Genomic DNA, 17322 nt, shown 5'->3' on the forward strand with positions numbered 1-17322 from the left:
TTTCTAATAATGTAACACGAAACACACGTATTATCGTGATGTACGCCGCATTTGTTGCACATTAAGCACTTTTCTACTGTGTTTTGATACTGTATTCAATTCTGGAGCTAACACAACGTATGTATATTTGGTGCCGTCTTGCCATTATCGTTAAATAAATCAGCAGCATTTTGATTGTCGAACGTTTCTTATCTGACTGTATCTAGCACAATATTATTATACGTTTTTATTGAGTAATCTACAGAAAAATTCAGCCATGTAGAAGAACAGTAGTATACAATAATAATAATCATCTACGGTCATTTCAAATGGTCTTTGGTGGTCAGGTTGGTTGGAGACAGGGGCCGGGAGGAGAATCTAATAGCAGTGATTTATCACCAAGAGTCCTTCCAACATGAACGTAGTATGAGAAAACTAAATACGGAACGTTTCGGCAATCATTTTTCTACCAGATTATTTAGTATTGCGAGTTTCACACTGTTTCCGTCAATTGGTCGCTTTTCAGAATCTGCAAGTTCTATGCGGAAAGATTATCATGATGAGAAGTAACTTAAAAGAATTCGGGGTCTAAATTTTTCCCTCTGCAACGCGATCAAATTACAAGGAATGTACCTTGTTACGTGGTAGAAGAATTTTATGACCCTTATTTGAGACGAGATTTGACAATAGAGCATATTAGTCAAAACATTTACATGTGCGTAAGTCTTTGATAATTTGTAAACATCGCTGCATGAGTCATGTAGTGTAGATAGTAGAACAATTGAGGGTGTTGCTGTGGGCAGGTTTACGGTTTGTAATCCGTTCCACATCGTATAATGGCTACACATTCTGGTAATGCTACTGAAGGCAAAAATGACAGCGAGAAACCTGTGACTTCTCCGCTCCAAGAGTGCTACGAAAATTACATTCTTATTGATATTGGTGCGAACTTAACCAATAAAAAGTATGGCAGGGATTTGGATTCCGTTGTACAGAGAGCTAAAGACGCCGGTGCGTTTATTTGATGATGTTTAGTACATATATATATATATATAAAACATATGACTCGGGAGATGTATTTATATTGGTTAATCATGCCCTTTATTTGAGACCTCCATGCGAAAACAGTACTTTGTCTTTTTTAAAAATATAATTGAATTTTAAGAGGCGTAATTTGCCTGCACGTCATAATAGTATGGGAACTACGTATTTAGTTGTTTATGCGAATCTATATAGTATCGGTTATTTGCAGTTAAAAACTCTGTACAAACATTTTTTTAATTGTATGTTGATTTTCAAGTACATCGATGTTATAAATCTTGTGTTAAGTAGTTAGATATTGGTGAGAGACAGTTCTCGTAAGTTGGGGAGTGTAAGACGTATGAAACGCAGGTGTCTGAATCCTGACCGTTTTGCTTCATAAGCCTCTTCACGAAATAATTAAAATACTACTTGAGTACCAGCCGTTGCATATCACAAAACAGCACATTTTAAAATTTTTAGTGAACAACGTAACACATTCTAATGGATACACCTTTGATTGACGTAGAATGAGATTATACGTAAATAGTTAGCTGTTATTTACATATTTTTTCGAAATATTCTATATAATTTCGAAATTACTCTCTATATAGCCATGATACTTATATCTAGGAAGGTTTTGCGGAATCAGTTTGAGTACCAGCAGCTAACAAATTCTATATTATAAGTTAACAAGTTCAAATTGTGTATACAGTCGAATCAAAGGAAGAAAGAATTCTTTGCAACAACACTGGTACTGAAAGTTATTTTGCTCATGTACATCATTACTGAAGTACAGTATCATTTTCTGGGGATTGTACACCAGACCAAAACAGTTTACAGAAACAAAAGACAATTACAAGAATAATGAAACAAGAAAGAAGCAGAAAATATATAAAAATATCTCTCTCTCTCTCTCTCTCTCTCTCTCTCTCTCTCTCTCTCTCTCTCTCTCTCTCTCTCTCTCTCTCTCTCAGCATTTACATAATGGGTCGAAAAAAGTATACTGACTAAAGAAAACCATTTTCCTAGTTACTGCAACACCACATTATGCAAAAAAAAGTATATATCATACAGGAACGAAACTATAACAGACTACTCAAAAACAAAAAAAAAATCTTATCTTCAAGTAGTGAGCTTTAAAAAGACTGTGGCAGCCTATTTATTGCTAAACTGCTTTTACTTGGGTTCAGAGCACTCACAGTGTGACAACACACCATTCATAAGAGGTTTTAATTGTAGAAATAAGTTCTCAATGTACAGTACAGTATGTAGTCTCATTAATAGATCTAGTTTGTTAAAAAAAATGTTGCATTCGGAAGGTTGTCATTTTCTCATCCAGCCACCCTGGTTCACGTTTTCTATATTTTTGCTAAATAATTCCATCCAAGTAATTCCTTCAGAAAGACCAAGACATCATGATGAAAACATTGATACATATTCTACATGTACCAATATATTTTGAGCTCGTCATCCCCATTGCATTATGGTGACAAATCCTACATCACTGGCAAGTGAGCCTTCAAGAAATAAGTAAATAAACTTAAGCTTCACTGTGGGAAAAAGTCATAACTACCTGGCAGTGCATTGGCTAATTTTATAGAGTGCTGTTCTGTGGCTGCTGATTTTATATGGTGTTGGTATTGGGAAGAGGGAGGGGTGCAGAACATGAAACGTGACAAATTCCATGACATGCTGTATGAATATTTTGTGTAAAGTTTTTGGATGGCTTTCTGAAACAGGAAATTTGTTTCAGCAGAACAGGCAAATATTATCTTGAAAACTAATTGAATTGTGATAGTAATAAGACTTTATTGGTTGTGTTGCAGGTGTTCAAAAAATAATAGTTACAGGCACGTCACTGCGTTCAAGTAAGGAAGCCCTTCGCCTTACAAGAATATTTCCTGGCACACTGTATTCAACAGCAGGTAATTCCATTTCATTGTTTATAATCTCGGTTTCAGACAATGTCTGCTATAAACATTTGAGATATTTTCCTCAAGACAGTGGACCATTCATTTTGTGATGCTTCTGGTTACGAGAATGATGATATAGTGAAACAAGAATGTGCCAAAACCAAGCAGTGACCTATAGCTGTGACACAACGGTAATAGTACAATCCAATTAGGTCATTGGGTGTACTGCTAATACAAAAAAACTGGGTCAGCATAAGCATCTGATTTCACCCGTCTGCTTTGACTCATGACATAATGGTGTGGTGTGAGACGTCATTACAGCATGGAGTTTTTGAGTTCGTTGTGATTGTAGATGTCGTGCTATTGTATTTGATGGCGCACTCTTGTGGCAGATGTGGACTTGCTGAGTTTAACTTGTGGTATTGGGTTCATTTGAGTTTTGGTTGTCATAGTTAGTGATTAAGGTTCTTTTTTGTTAGGTCTGATTAGTTTGGTGGTTGTTGTCTGGAAAGATCCTTCTTTTTTTTCCATTAGGTGTGGATATCACAGTGAAGTTAATGTGTGTGTGTGTGGGGGGGGGGGGGGTGAAGGGGGGGCGGTTGGTTCCACTTTTTGGAATTGTAGGTGTTGGTTATTTAGTATTGATAGCTGCACTTGAGCTGTATAGGTGAAGGGAAACATCCGATTCACGTGGTTTTGTTGGTATAGCAGAATGCTGTAATTTAAATTTTTTATACTATTTGTTTTGGGATGGTGTGGTGTTCTTTTACTGTTGTATATTTTGCATGTGCTTGCACTACATGAACAATTTTCCGTGGTTGTCCTATTAGTTTCATTTTTATTTTCGGAGTGAGCCATTATTGTGTCTTCTTTATTTTTGTTCGTGTCATTGTCATTTTGTATATGCTGGAAGTAGCAGTTTTCACCATATTGATGACATCATGGGTTAAAGCAAATGATTGGAATCGGACACTTCTGTAATGCCCAAAAAACTGCAAAGTATCTACACTTTCATTCTAATGCTGTGTTCATACTCTGTAGTTGACATTATTTTCACTTAGCCAGTGGTGATCTGCACCATGCCAAGGTTGTAGCTTGTTTCTCTGTTAATAAAATCATCATCTTTGTGGATGTTGACAGCATCGCTGAAAACATAGCCTTGAAACAGAAAGCAGGTGTGTCTTCATTTATTTCTAATCCTTCAGGTGTCCTTTATTTGAGTAGACTTGACAGTTGTTACAATTGTCCCAACTACATATGCCACGGTGATTCTCACTTCTGTCCTTCGTAGTGCAGAAAATTGGTCTTATTAAACAGCTAGATGTCATAACTAAATAAAATTGCATAGTGCATGTGCACATACATTCAGCCATGACAACTACAGTTGGCTACCAAGACAAATGAGGTTCTAAATAAACTAGTCACTCAGTAAACCACTGAAAGTTTACATGCACAGAACAACACTTATTTGCTGTCTCACACCATTTTGCCTCATTGTGTAGACAGGGGTCATGGCTCATTGAGAGCATAATGGTGTGAAAGTGAAGGCAGTGAATTGCACTTAATAGATTAATGAGCTTAAAAAAATAATTCCTGACAAGTGATTCAGGCAAAGTTACTAGGTGTTCCTATGTAGGTCATTAGGCTCTGATAATGTGTTACAGCTATAACATGACCTCATGTATGTTGGGCTACCATCATTCTGAAATTTGAGTAGGAGCCTTCAAATTAAGAGAACCTGCTCTTTACATTAGGTAAAGATCCAGTATCTGACGTGCCTGCTTTAAAGTGAAATTTCATAGTTTTTCCATGATAGAAAGAAGTTTGTTTGATTAATTGTCTTATCCACTCAGATGTCAATGTAAACCTTTGGGATAAATTTTACAAAAGTCAGTCCACACACACACTGTGTGTTCATAGTAGAGCGCAGATGCTGGTAACGTGTCTCCCTGTCCAGTTGGAGGCAACAAATGGGATAGTACGTACTAGTTAGTGAACAGCTGTTGACCATTGTAGAGGCAGAAAAAGAAGATCCCTGATAGTTCAAATGGTTCAAATGGCTCTGAGCACTATGGGACTTAACATCTGAGGTCATCAGTCCCCTAGAACTTAAACCTAACTAACCTCAGGACATCACACACATCCATGCCCGAGGCAGGATTCGAACCTGCGACCGTAGCGGTCGCGCGGTTCCAGACTGAAGCGCCTAGAACCTCTCAGCCACACCGGCCGGCTCCCTGATAGTTGCAGTGGGCTTGGCACAGCTGCTTCATGAGTCTTACTCAACCAGTCACACAACATGATTTTGTATTAGTCCCGTTGCAATGCTTAAGTGCTATTGCAGCTCAGTAGACAACTGTTGTTTTCACCTGCAACAGTTTACAATTTACGATTGAGAGCTGGCAACAGCATTGCCTGTTGTCAGGTACTTCTTTCGCTGGTTCTGTTGTAGATACCTCTTCATACCACTAAGATATGACTTAATGATAATTTTTGTGGGCAGACTTTCATTCAGATTTTGCTCTTGCTGCATATTGAAGGTTTTATAAGTGTTATAAAAAAATCACATGTGTGCCTTTTAAATGAAAATGTTATCTATGATGTTATCAAAAGTATTGATAGTTATGCCAGAATAACATGAATTACGTTCGTAGTGTGGATGACACACTCTTCATTTTCTGCTTTTGTTGTTTACAGGAGTTACTTGTGTAGGTATATACAGGACTTTTGCACAGTCTATGCTGAGTTGTTATTAATCGTTTCATCTAGAAAGGCAGAAACTTCATTGTGGTGACTGATTTGTGGCATAGCCTGAGGTATAGTTATGTTGGAAGGTGACACTTCAATTGAGTTGACAAAGCCAGTGAATGTGATATGTAATACTCACTGGGTACTTGTACATAGTTTGTTACAGGCTTTCTGAATTTTCCCTAGACTTTTAGTTTTATGATGGAGGGTGGTTAAAAATGGAAAAGTGCATTTATTATAGTGTAAACTGCGCTAAAAGTCAGTTTGATACCATAACCTTTATTTACTGGTCCAACCTAGCAGAGTCCTTGGGCATGTTACTGGTCAGCCTGTCACAACACCCAAAATTTCAGAGATTAGGAGGGTGATAGTCCAATAACACACTGTAACCCAGTAATGAAAATGATAATGTGTGGCAAAAGCAGGAAGTGCTGTTGAAGTGTTTTTCTCCCAAAATTCAGTTTGATCGCACTCTATCACTTAGTATGTTAATGTTGTTACATTTAATTATATTGTATTTCTCCAACTATTGAAATAAAAACATCATTGCATCATTGGCTATACAGATTGGCTATTTTGCATCCTATCTTTCCATGTCAGCTCATGACCAAGTGTTGCCACAAGAAGTGGAGCCCCTTGACGCCCCTCTTGGGAGGTGACCATCACAGAAAAGGGTACTGTCACCTCTGCAAAAGTGTTATTTTGCCACAGTTGAATTCACAGGATGCAGGTTTGTGATGATATCCATTTGTCTGAGGGGGATCAGCTCTTAATATGGTCCCACCTGAGATAGTGCACAGAAACTTTTCAACAGTAGCTGTATAGGGCCAGGTTTAAGAAATTCCACAGCAAGTTATCAGGGAAAAAATCCTTCTTGACAGTCCGGGAGAGTGGTAAGGTTGTTAGCAGAATATGCTGCAAGCAGTGACATTTCATACCTGGATTATTAGTAGTGGGGAAGTTACTGTTGTTGATGGTTGCCAATAAGGACTCCTGGGCAAATAATGTTACGAAATGTTATTGGAGAGGTCAATTTGATTGTAAAATTGACTGCACAGTGTAAATTATCATTTATGTTTTGTTTCTGATTTACATGTTTGCAACTTCTCTGTGATAGCACGATGTTCAGCTATGCAACAACTGTAGCTGGCAGAGCCAGTCAGTATTGCTGAGAGATGGGGGTTACTGATATCATGTTAATATATTTGAACTTAGCCATAGGTGGCCAGTTTTCATTATGAAGGAGTGTTTTTGGTTTGTTATGTTTGCACCTGTGGTTGTGATCATAATTCCTAGACTCAGAATGAAGGGGTTATTAAAATGTTTCGGGTTCATATGTAGAGTTTATCAAGTACTTTCTTAAGCTCTCAGTGCGGAATCCATTGTGCACGTCCACACTACGTGTGTGTTGTGGGGCCTTGCTTGTGATTTACAGTACCTTGTGCTGTGTGACCTGCATGCTGTGTGGTCATGTTGGAGCTGCATATCCTCAGACTGGAGCTACATATGTCTAATAAGAATCATTTTTATGGACTCTCCTCTCTCACTGCTGAGGCCAGATTCAGTAGCCAGAGACTGTGTGTGTGTGTGTGTGTGTGTGTGTGTGTGAGAGAGAGAGAGAGAGAGAGAGAGAGAGAGAGAGAGAGAGAGAGAGAGCAGGAGCAGGATATGCAACCACAATGTATTGTTTTCCCTTTTTTAAATTCTAATTTACCCTTAAAGACGTCATCTGATTGTAATAGTTAATTTTAAATTTCAGGCATACATCCACATGATGCAAAGTCTTGGACAGAGGGCTATTTAGATGATTTAAGGGATATTGCATCAAATCCAGAATGTGTAGCTATTGGAGAATGTGGATTAGATTACAACCGTGATTTTTCTACACCGGATATGCAGAGAGAGGTGTTGGAGAAACAGGTAATTAGTAATTTAACAGCTAAGAGATAGTTTGCTACATTAACCAAATGATGGGGCAAAAAATCCTTAGTATATATTTGTGAACCCAAATTGTCTTGATAGTTTCGGTTATTGATGGCATTGAAGTTACACAGTTTACAGACATGGTCATATGCCAAAACAGGCTATGCAACAGATGGCTGATATTGTTTACAGGGCATGGGTAATATTGTTCACACTCCAGAGGTGAGTGCAAGTGTATATTGTTGTGTTCCTCACTCCCTCCCGCAATACCATTTGTGGGTTATGTGCAGCAGGTATGAACAGTGAATGATGTGTTTCTTTGCAAGTATGTAATTATCATCATTATGCTTGAACATATTTTTGTCGTAGAATTCTAGCCAACAGTCTGCACTTTTGCATACTCTTTGTACTGTTAAGAAATTGTACTGCTAAGTTCAGTATAATTTTGGGGATTTATAATCCCATTTTTGTTCTTCAGATTGCATTATTTCACTGGATTGGCAAATACAAATGAGCTACAGTATACATTAGGAATTAATGGACAAGTGCTGTTACCACAGACTGTTGTACTGTTTGTTTGAAGAATAATGATAAAGTTCTCATCCACTTCTGTTTCCCTACAGTTGTGATTACTGTGCCTCTTTCCTGCACCAGCAATGTTGAGATGGTTCTTATAATACTTGGTCACATTGAGAGGCATCAGTAAAGCCACTCTTTAAGTTTGTGTTGTGACTGTCTACTACAACATGTGTGTGTGTGGGGGGGGGGGGGTGGTGGTAGCAGTTAAGTTCCTTTACGGAGCTGTTTTTGAAGACACGTAAATGGCCTCAGAAGTTGTCATAGTCGACCAAAACATTATTGCACCTGGCAGTGAGGATGCTTTGGTTAGCTTATCGTGAGTAGGCACATAATCGGGATTAGTAGTATATGCACAACTGACCTGAAAACATTGGCAGTATGATGTACATTCCTTAGTCACCACAGTACTTCTTTACTGTAACATCAATGCGCGTTTCCAGTACCGGCCAAGTGCAATAATACCGTGATTGAGTAGTATAGTGAACCAACACTGAGTTGAACACTGTCATTAAATTGATCGAAGACGGTCAGAAAAAGATGTATCTAATGGTAGAATTGACAGTGGTTTATAGTAACTTGCATGAAGGTTTGAACTAGCAGAAACTGTGTACAAAGTTTGTCCTCCATGCAATGATAAGGGAGAAAGTGAACAGTAGAGCTGTGTTATTAAGTGTTGTTATCCTTAATTGACAGTTATGCAAACACTTGGCACAAGCGTTTTACTGGTTGTGAACTGCTCCTACAGAAAAGCTATTAGAACTAAAATTTAGGCACCACATGAACAGGTGGAGAAGTACACATCAGTTAATCCTATTTTCACCTAATAGTTTCCTGTGTACACTAAACAACCGAGAGTTTGGTTGTAATCTTAGAACAGAGCACTACACCAAATCAATGAGAAATTTGTGCACTAAATTGTAATGTTTTGAATGTATTCTTTGAAACATAGCTCAGGTCTCTGTAATGTAACCATTCATTGATTTATGAAAAGTCACTGATACATGTTTGAACTTTTAAAACACTATAGACGATTTAATTGGAACAAATTGCAAATGTGCACCATTAAGAGTCAAAAACACTGAATTAAAAAGCACAACTAAATCAATTTTTAAGAAAATACTTATTTCTGGGAAGTGTAACTCAATTCTGCCTGGGTTTTTCTTTTTGTAATGTTATGTAATAACCAGACAAATATTGCTATTTTATGATCTGTTTATTCTTTTCATTTGCACCAAAATGTTACAAAACTTGTACATGGAACAAATTGACACAGATTGGTCCTGCATTGTAACTATTGCAAATTTTAGCTAGAACTCTGTTGCAGATTACAATAATGGCTAAGTGATGTATTTTGAAACATTATTAGTGCTTAAACATGATAAATCTCCAATTATACTTTTATATAAATCCAAGTGTTGAAAAATGTTCTACCAGAATTGCAAATTCACTTTACGTAAGTTAAATCATCATTAAGTATGTTTTTCTGTATAAAATTTCATTAGTTGCGTTATGCTAACAGTTAATTCTATAAGGTAATAAATTACTTTTTGATTAAGAGATGAATTTTCAGTCCTAATACATCTAACATTTCCAAAGTAAACAGTTTGAGCATGTGATTTCAGACATTAATGTAAAACTGATTTTGAAAGCCAAAAAGAAGCCTATATAAGCATGAAGGAATAAACATATCCTAGTGCAATCAAGAATGGTCATATTATCAGTCGCTTAAAAAATTTGTTTTTTTATACACGACCTGTTTTTCAGGACTATCATCAGTTCTGGCATTAAGAACTTCATAATTTTGTCTCCTGGTCTGTCACATTACAGCTCATAACTGGTTGAAGTTACATACACTTGATTTGAAAATCATAATGCTGTCTCTGATGCAAGTTTGTCCATTATTAGAGATACAAGTTAGTATGTTTGTTCAGAATTAAAATTAATTGATTTAAAGTTCCTCTCTCGAAATAACTTGATTGCAGTCATGAAGGTTGGTTGTAAATGGTCACACTGTGCTCAATAACAAAGTATATTACTTGTGGAGGCCTCAATAAAATCTCAAGTAATTACAATAATTTTACTCCTCTGCAAAAACTGCCACTGTGCAACAGGCCAAAGGAGGCCACAGTCAGAGAAAATGCACACCGCCACAGCTATGCTGGTATGCTTACGTGGTAAGGAAATAAAACTTCTAAATAGGTATGTGAAATATCTACAGGACTGGAAAAATTGCTTTCAAAAGTCAATGGTGAAGAAGAATTTGATTGTATTGTTTTGATCGCAAAACACAGCGTGTATACCTCCATTGAGATAATTTTTACTGCTCTTTTATTTTATTTATTCTTTTTTTACATGACACACTCCAGATTTCTTTGCCAACAAAACAACAAACCATCAGCAAGTCACATCTACTATTTTGACATCTACAGAGAGATTCTAAAATCCATCATATGGCATGTGGTGGAGGGTACCTATACCATTACTAGTTATTTCCTTTTGTGTTCCACTTGCAAATAAAGAAAGGGAAAAACAACTGTCTATATGCCTCCGTATGAACTCAAATGTTTCGTATCTTGTTTTTGTGGTCCTTATGTGCAATGTATGAATTTTCTCAGTAGTGTTCTTTGAAAAGAATGTCGCCTTCCCTCCAGGGATTCCCATTTGAGTTCCTGAAGCATCTGTGTAACACTTGCATGTTGTTCGAACCTACCAGTAACAAATCTAGCAGCCTGCCTCTGAATTGCTTGGATGTTGTCCTTTAATTTGACCTGATACAGATTGCAAACATTTGAGCAGTACTCGCAAATAGTCACACCAGTGTCCTAAATGCGGTCTCCTTTACAGATGAACCGCGCTTTCATAGAATTCTCCCAATAAACTGAAGTTGACCACTTGCTTTCCCTATCACAATCCTCACATGCTCATTCCATTTCATATCGCTTTGCAGTGTTACGTCCAGATATTTGAATGACATGACTGTGTAAAGCAGGACTCTACTAATGCTGTATCTGAACATTACAGATTTGTTTTTCCTACTCATCTCCATTAACTTACATTTTTCTACTTTTAGAGCTAGCTGTCATTCGTCACACCATCTAGAAATTTTGTCCAAGTCCTCTTGTATCCTCCTACAGTCACTCAGTTTCGACATCCTACTATACACCACAGGCAATGGCCTTGCCGCAGTGGATACCCCGGTTCCCATCAGATCACCGAAGTTAAGCGCTGTCGGGCATGCCTGTCATTTGGATGGGTGACCATCCAGGCCGCCATGCACTGTTGCCATTTTTCGGGGTGCACTCAGCCTCATGATGCCAGTTGAGGAGCTACTCAACCGAATAGTATCGGCTCCGGTCAAAGAACACCATCGTAATGACCAGGAGAGCGGTGTGGTGACCACACGCCCCACCTATCCGCATGCTCAGCTGAGGATGACACAGCGGTCGGATGGTCCCGATGGGCCACTTGTGGCCTGATGACAGAGTGAGTGCTATACACCACAGCATCATCAGGAAACAACTGCATATTACTGCCCACCCTGTTCGCCACGTCATTTATGTGTATAAAGAATAAGAGCAGTCCTATCACACTTCCAAAAGAATAATAGTGGTGCTATTGCACTTCCCTGAGGCATTCCTGACGATACCTTTGTCTCTCGTGAACACTCACCATCAAGGAGAACATACTAGGTTCTATAACTTGAGAAGTCTGAGAGCCACTCGCATATTTGTGAACCTTCCACATGCTCGTATCTTCTTTAACAACCCACGATGGGGCATTGTATCAAATGCTTTCCAGAAGTCTATAAATATGGAACCTGCCTGTTCTCCTTTATCTATAGTTAGCACTGTATCATGTGAGTAAAGGGCAAGCTGCATTTTGAATGAGCAATGCTTTATAAAACCATGCTGATTCATGGACATGAGCTTCTCGGTCTCAAGAAAATTCAGTTAAATTTGAACTGAGAATATGTTCAAGGATTCTGCAGCAAACTGATGTTAGAGCTATTGGTCAGTAATTTTGCAGGCCCATTCTTGTGCCCTTCTTACATACAGGGGTCACCTGCACTTTTTCAAGTCACTTGGGACTTTGTGCTGGGTGAGATTCAAAATAAATGCGAGCTAGGTAAGGGGCCAGTGTCAGAAGTACTGTTTGAAATACCGAATAAGCATTGCATCTGGATCTAGTGTTGTATTTGTTTTCAGCCCAATCAGTCTTTTCTCTAGACCAGGAATGCTTATTACTGTGTCTTATATATCGTATCGGAGGCTGTTCAAATGATCAAACAATGGTAGATTGTAGGATTCTCCTCTTTGAACAATTTCTTGATCAAGGAATTTAAAACTTTGGCTTTCATTTTGCTATCTTCAACTGCCACACCACACTGGTCAACATGTTACAGGATGTAAGCTTTAGACCCACTTAGCGATTTTACATGTGACCAGAATTGTCTCGGGTTTTCTGCCAGATCATTTGCTAAGGTATGACAGTGGTAGTGATTGTATGCTTCACTCACAGATCTTTTCACAGATGCACGAATCTCTACTAGCCATTGCCTGTTGTCATTTATGTGTTCTCTTTTGAACCAAGAGTGCGACAGCCTCTGCTTCCTCAGCATTTTCCGAAACTTTTTGTTAAACCATGGTGGGTCTTCTCCATCCTTAACCCACGTACTAGGCACGTAATTCTCCAGACCACAATTTACAATCTGCATAAACTTTGCCCATAGTTCCTCTATGTCCATCTTAATTGGAACTAAGTGAGGTCAGTTCACAGTCTAAATAAGATACTAATAACTGCTTATCTGCTCTTCCTAGTAGGAACACTCTCTTAGATTTCTTACCTGATTTATTAACTTACGTAATTGTTGATATAATGACATCATGATCACCAATTGACATTTTTATTATGGAATTGTCAGTAACGTCTGGCTTATTTCTAGCTACAGGATCTAAGATACTTCCACTGAGCGTGAGCTGTTGAACTAGCTGCTCAAAGTAGGAAACTCGTTCAAAAGTACTTTGAATGACTGTTTGTACCCCATGCAATGATTCCATAGACATCCCAGTTTATACTCGGTAGGTTAAAGTCATCTCCAAATACTAAAACCCTCTAACTTATCCACCAGATTTGTCATCTGTGGACTGTTCCTTGTTCCCAGAACCACAAATGTACCTGAAGCTTGACGTGATTGAGAAAATCTAGAACTCTGCGACACACACACTGGAAACAGATCCAGAAAAAAGTTTCTTCAAGATCATATAGAGATTGTAAACTTGTTTTAAGCACAGTATCATATCGTTTATATCATATTTTTTTGTAAATAAGGGCAACACTTATATATCCTTGCTACTGAATTTGGTTTTACCTTATGACAGGAGCCGCTAAAACGAACCACTTGAGAAAGAGTCATATACACAGTTTTTGAAGTTGGATTCCGAGATTTTGGAAGCTTTCAAAATTCGTTCATACCAGTAATGATAGGACACTGTCGAAATGCGTAGTTGTTGAAAGGAAGGAATAGTCCGTGGTGTGAGGAGGAACACAGTGTAAAGAAAATTATTAGGAAGTAACGACAGATTAGCAGGAAAGATTGAAATTCCATAATTTTTTCCAACCATTTCCTGTTCCTTGTCTCCTAGACCAGGGCTTGGGAAGGTTTTGCTCACATTCAAAATATGTTTTTGTACTATACCAGTTGAAGGAAAAATCGTAACCCTAAAGATTCAACATTGCTGGTAAATTTTATAGTTGGCTCTGCTCTTTGATGCTTTTTCAGCAACTGGGGAAGTAGATTTTTTGAAGGATATTTTATTTCAGCTGCGGGTTCAATCCATTTGTCGTTTCAAAGAGTTCTATTTGAAACGTGACTATAATAGTCTTCGTTGATTTCAGAGAAATGAATTTTGAAAACATGAAAGTAATGAAGTAACTATGTTACCTGTGTATTGAAACCTGTAGTTACAAATGTAAGAAAACTTAAAACATGTAGTTAACAATGTAGGAAAAGATAGATTACTGCTTACCACAAAGAAGGCACATCAAGTTGCAGACAGGCATGATTATATGACACTCAGATGTAGCTTTCAGCCACAGACTTCGTTTGTAAAGAATGAGAGATACAGGTGCGCGCGCGCGCCCACACACACACACACACACACACACACACACACACACACACACTTCGGCTTGAGATGCTGTAGTTGACAGTTGTGTGTGCTTCGATAATTTAGAAACCACTAATGTCTCAGGGGAACATGAATGCCATTACTGCCTGTAGCTAATTGGTTTAAAATATGGAGAAGAAAACTGACATTTTTCATTGTGTAATTTACCAGATGAAAAACTTAAGCACATACAATGAAATTCGTATTTTACAAAGATATCATTTACGTATGAATATTTTTATAAGTATACCTTTGCTAGTGTTGGAGGTCAAATAAAATAGTCAACTTTGTAATATGTGTGTTTTTACAGAAGGTCCTGTATTCTCCTAAATTTTGGTAAGTGTCATGGAAGACTTTTTTTGTAGTTAAAAGTATTGTTTTGCATTTTGCATAGACACATTCTTTGTGGGATTTCTTAATCATCTTCCCCCTCCCGCCATTTCTATGTAAATTACATTCAACTTCATATTTTGATTATGTTGGGTTCTTCATATTGAATTCACGTTATTTTGTTGTAATTTGCTTTTTCTGTGGTGTTTTTAGTACACTATCCACATTATATTTTGTATACTGCGTGCATGTCTGTTCACAAGTGTACATGTACGTGTGTGTGTGTGCATGTTTATTTGTAGCTTTTTGCTTATAATTAGTGTGCTGCTCCAAATAGTGTAATTCATTCTTTATTTTTCTTCTTTCTTCTCCCTGCTTATATGTTACAGATGTTATACTTAAAAGGGAAACTCCCCATCACAATCCCCTCAGATTTAGTGGTAAGAGGACCCAGTGGACAGCCTGTCAAAAACTAAACACAGATCAAACACAAAAACGGGAAGAAGTTGTACTGAACTGTGAAATAAAAAAAAAAAATAAAAAAAATTAGCATTGAACAGTCCAGTTACAAGATATGCAATATGGAGCAACAATAATTAGCAACGGTGTCATGGTTAAGCGGTCAAGGTGTTGGATTGCCAAGCAGGCAACTTGTGTTCAGACCTCACTTGTGCCATTTTTTTTTTCCTCTCCTGCTGTTCACTGTATTCAAATTTGTGTCTGTGTCGTGGTGTAATGTCCATTTGCAAGAAAGTGTAAGTTAAGGGACCTTTAAAGACAGTTGAGTCTGCATAACTACTCTATTAGCTGCTAAAAGGAGGTGGCTTTCGAATTAGAATTGCAAACGTTTGATGACAAGGCATGGCATTAATGACAGGACGTGTGTTGTATAGGAATCTCTGATTGGTTTACCTAATTTGTACGCCTAGTGAAATATGCCTCTTTGCCCGATTTAGGTGTCTGTATGAATGTGAATGTGATCACTCCCAAGGAAATGATGAAAACATAATAGTTTGTCATGTAAGTTCCAACAAATGTGTGCAACAGTTTCACAATTGCACAGTTTCTCTGTGCTCTGTCAGAACATATGTTTTAAATGTTTTTGATGTTGCATTCCATTTTGGAAGTTTCGACTCTGGAATCCCTTTGTTGCAACATAGTTCACACCTGTTTATTTGTTGTTGTCATTTCTGTGAAACATGTATGTGATATCTTGCCTGCTCTCATTACTCATCACATTTACTTGGGTTGGTAATGTATTCTTACCACATGACTCATATTCTATAACCGATGTGTAGTATGACAACTGCCAAGACTACAGAAAGAGAACAAACATTTCCATGACGGGACGAACCATTCATAATGTTCGGGGGGGAGGGGGGGGGGGAGAGGGGAAGGCACGAGGGAGTTTTGGACGTGGCTTGTAGAGTGGCAGTCCAACACCATTACCATTTAACTGTGACGCTGCAGCTGTCCAACTTCTCGATATTGCATTTGTTACAGTTAGACTGTTCACCATTTCTGTTTCGCCTTTTTTCACAGTTCAGTACACATTCTTCTTGTTTTCATATTTCATCTGTGTTCAGCTTTTGACAGGCTATCCACTGGGCTATCTTACCACAAAACATTGGGGGAGGGGGGGGATGGAAAGTTTTCCTTGTTAGGAAAATATGTGCATCTTAAATTTAGGAAAATGGGTAATAACTTTTTGGTGACTAGAGGACATTAGAGAATGCTAGCAAAAATAAATTTTGGAAAATTCCTGGCACATTGTATGGGGGCCTCGGCCAGTTTGTGAAGTAATATGGTACTCATACTTCATGAAATGTTTTACATAGCCTGGCATTATGGACATGCTATTGAATAAATGTGCAGAAAGAAGGGGTTGACTGGATAGGACACAGTCATCATCGAAGTTATCCTTTAAAAAATGAATTATGAGGTATGGCAGTAAAAGAAAGCCTATGACCAATAGAACCACCAGACTTTGTATGTATCTAAAACTTGAGCATTGGGGAATCTGGTTGCAGTGGTAGAGGTATCTTTCTTTTCTGTTTTAATACACTATTAACTACTGAGAAAATAGCTTTATGAAAAGAATATTTAAACTTAAGTCATAAATTATTTTCATTTATAGTTATTTTTGTTTGTGATTTCACTCATTTTGAGGTAAGAGTATGTTGTTGTCGTTGTTGTGGTCTTCAGTCCTTAGACTGGTTTGATGCAGCTCTCCATGCTACTCTATCCTGTGTAAGCTTCTTCATCTCCCAGTACTTACTGCAACCTACATCCTTCTGAATCTGCTTAGTGTATTCATCTCTTGGTCTCCCTCTACGATTTTTACCCTTCACACTGCCCTCCAATGCTAAATTTGTGATCCCCTGATGCCTCAGAACATGTCCTACCAACCGGTCCCTTCTTCTTGTCAAGTTGTGCCACAAACTCCTCTTCTCCCCAATTCTATTCAATACCTCCTCATTAGTTATGTGATCTACCCATCTAATCTTCAGCATTCTTCTGTAGCACCACATTTTGAAAGCTTCTATTATCTTCTTGTCCAAAATATTTATTGTCCATGTTTCACTTCCATACATGGCTACACTCCAAACAAATACCTTCAGAAATGACTTCCTGACACTTAAATCTGTACTCGATGTTAA

General features: G+C 37.9%; 1 protein-coding gene across 1 annotated transcript in view; it reads left to right on the forward strand.

Annotated features, from left to right (window-relative positions):
• The first annotated feature begins 727 nt into the window (after window positions 1–727).
• Window positions 728–17322, forward strand: part of LOC126481338 (3'-5' ssDNA/RNA exonuclease TatD) — a 62366-nt gene continuing 45771 nt past the window's right edge. The window contains exons 1-3 of the mRNA XM_050105026.1: window positions 728–990; window positions 2829–2927; window positions 7423–7583. Of these exons, the coding sequence (XP_049960983.1) occupies window positions 816–990; window positions 2829–2927; window positions 7423–7583 (435 nt within the window). The 5' untranslated portion in view covers window positions 728–815. The remainder of the gene's footprint in view (window positions 991–2828; window positions 2928–7422; window positions 7584–17322) is intronic.

Source organism: Schistocerca serialis, chromosome 1 (genome assembly GCF_023864345.2).
Source record: "Schistocerca serialis cubense isolate TAMUIC-IGC-003099 chromosome 1, iqSchSeri2.2, whole genome shotgun sequence".
In the NCBI taxonomy this organism is placed as follows: Eukaryota; Metazoa; Arthropoda; class Insecta; order Orthoptera; family Acrididae; genus Schistocerca; species Schistocerca serialis.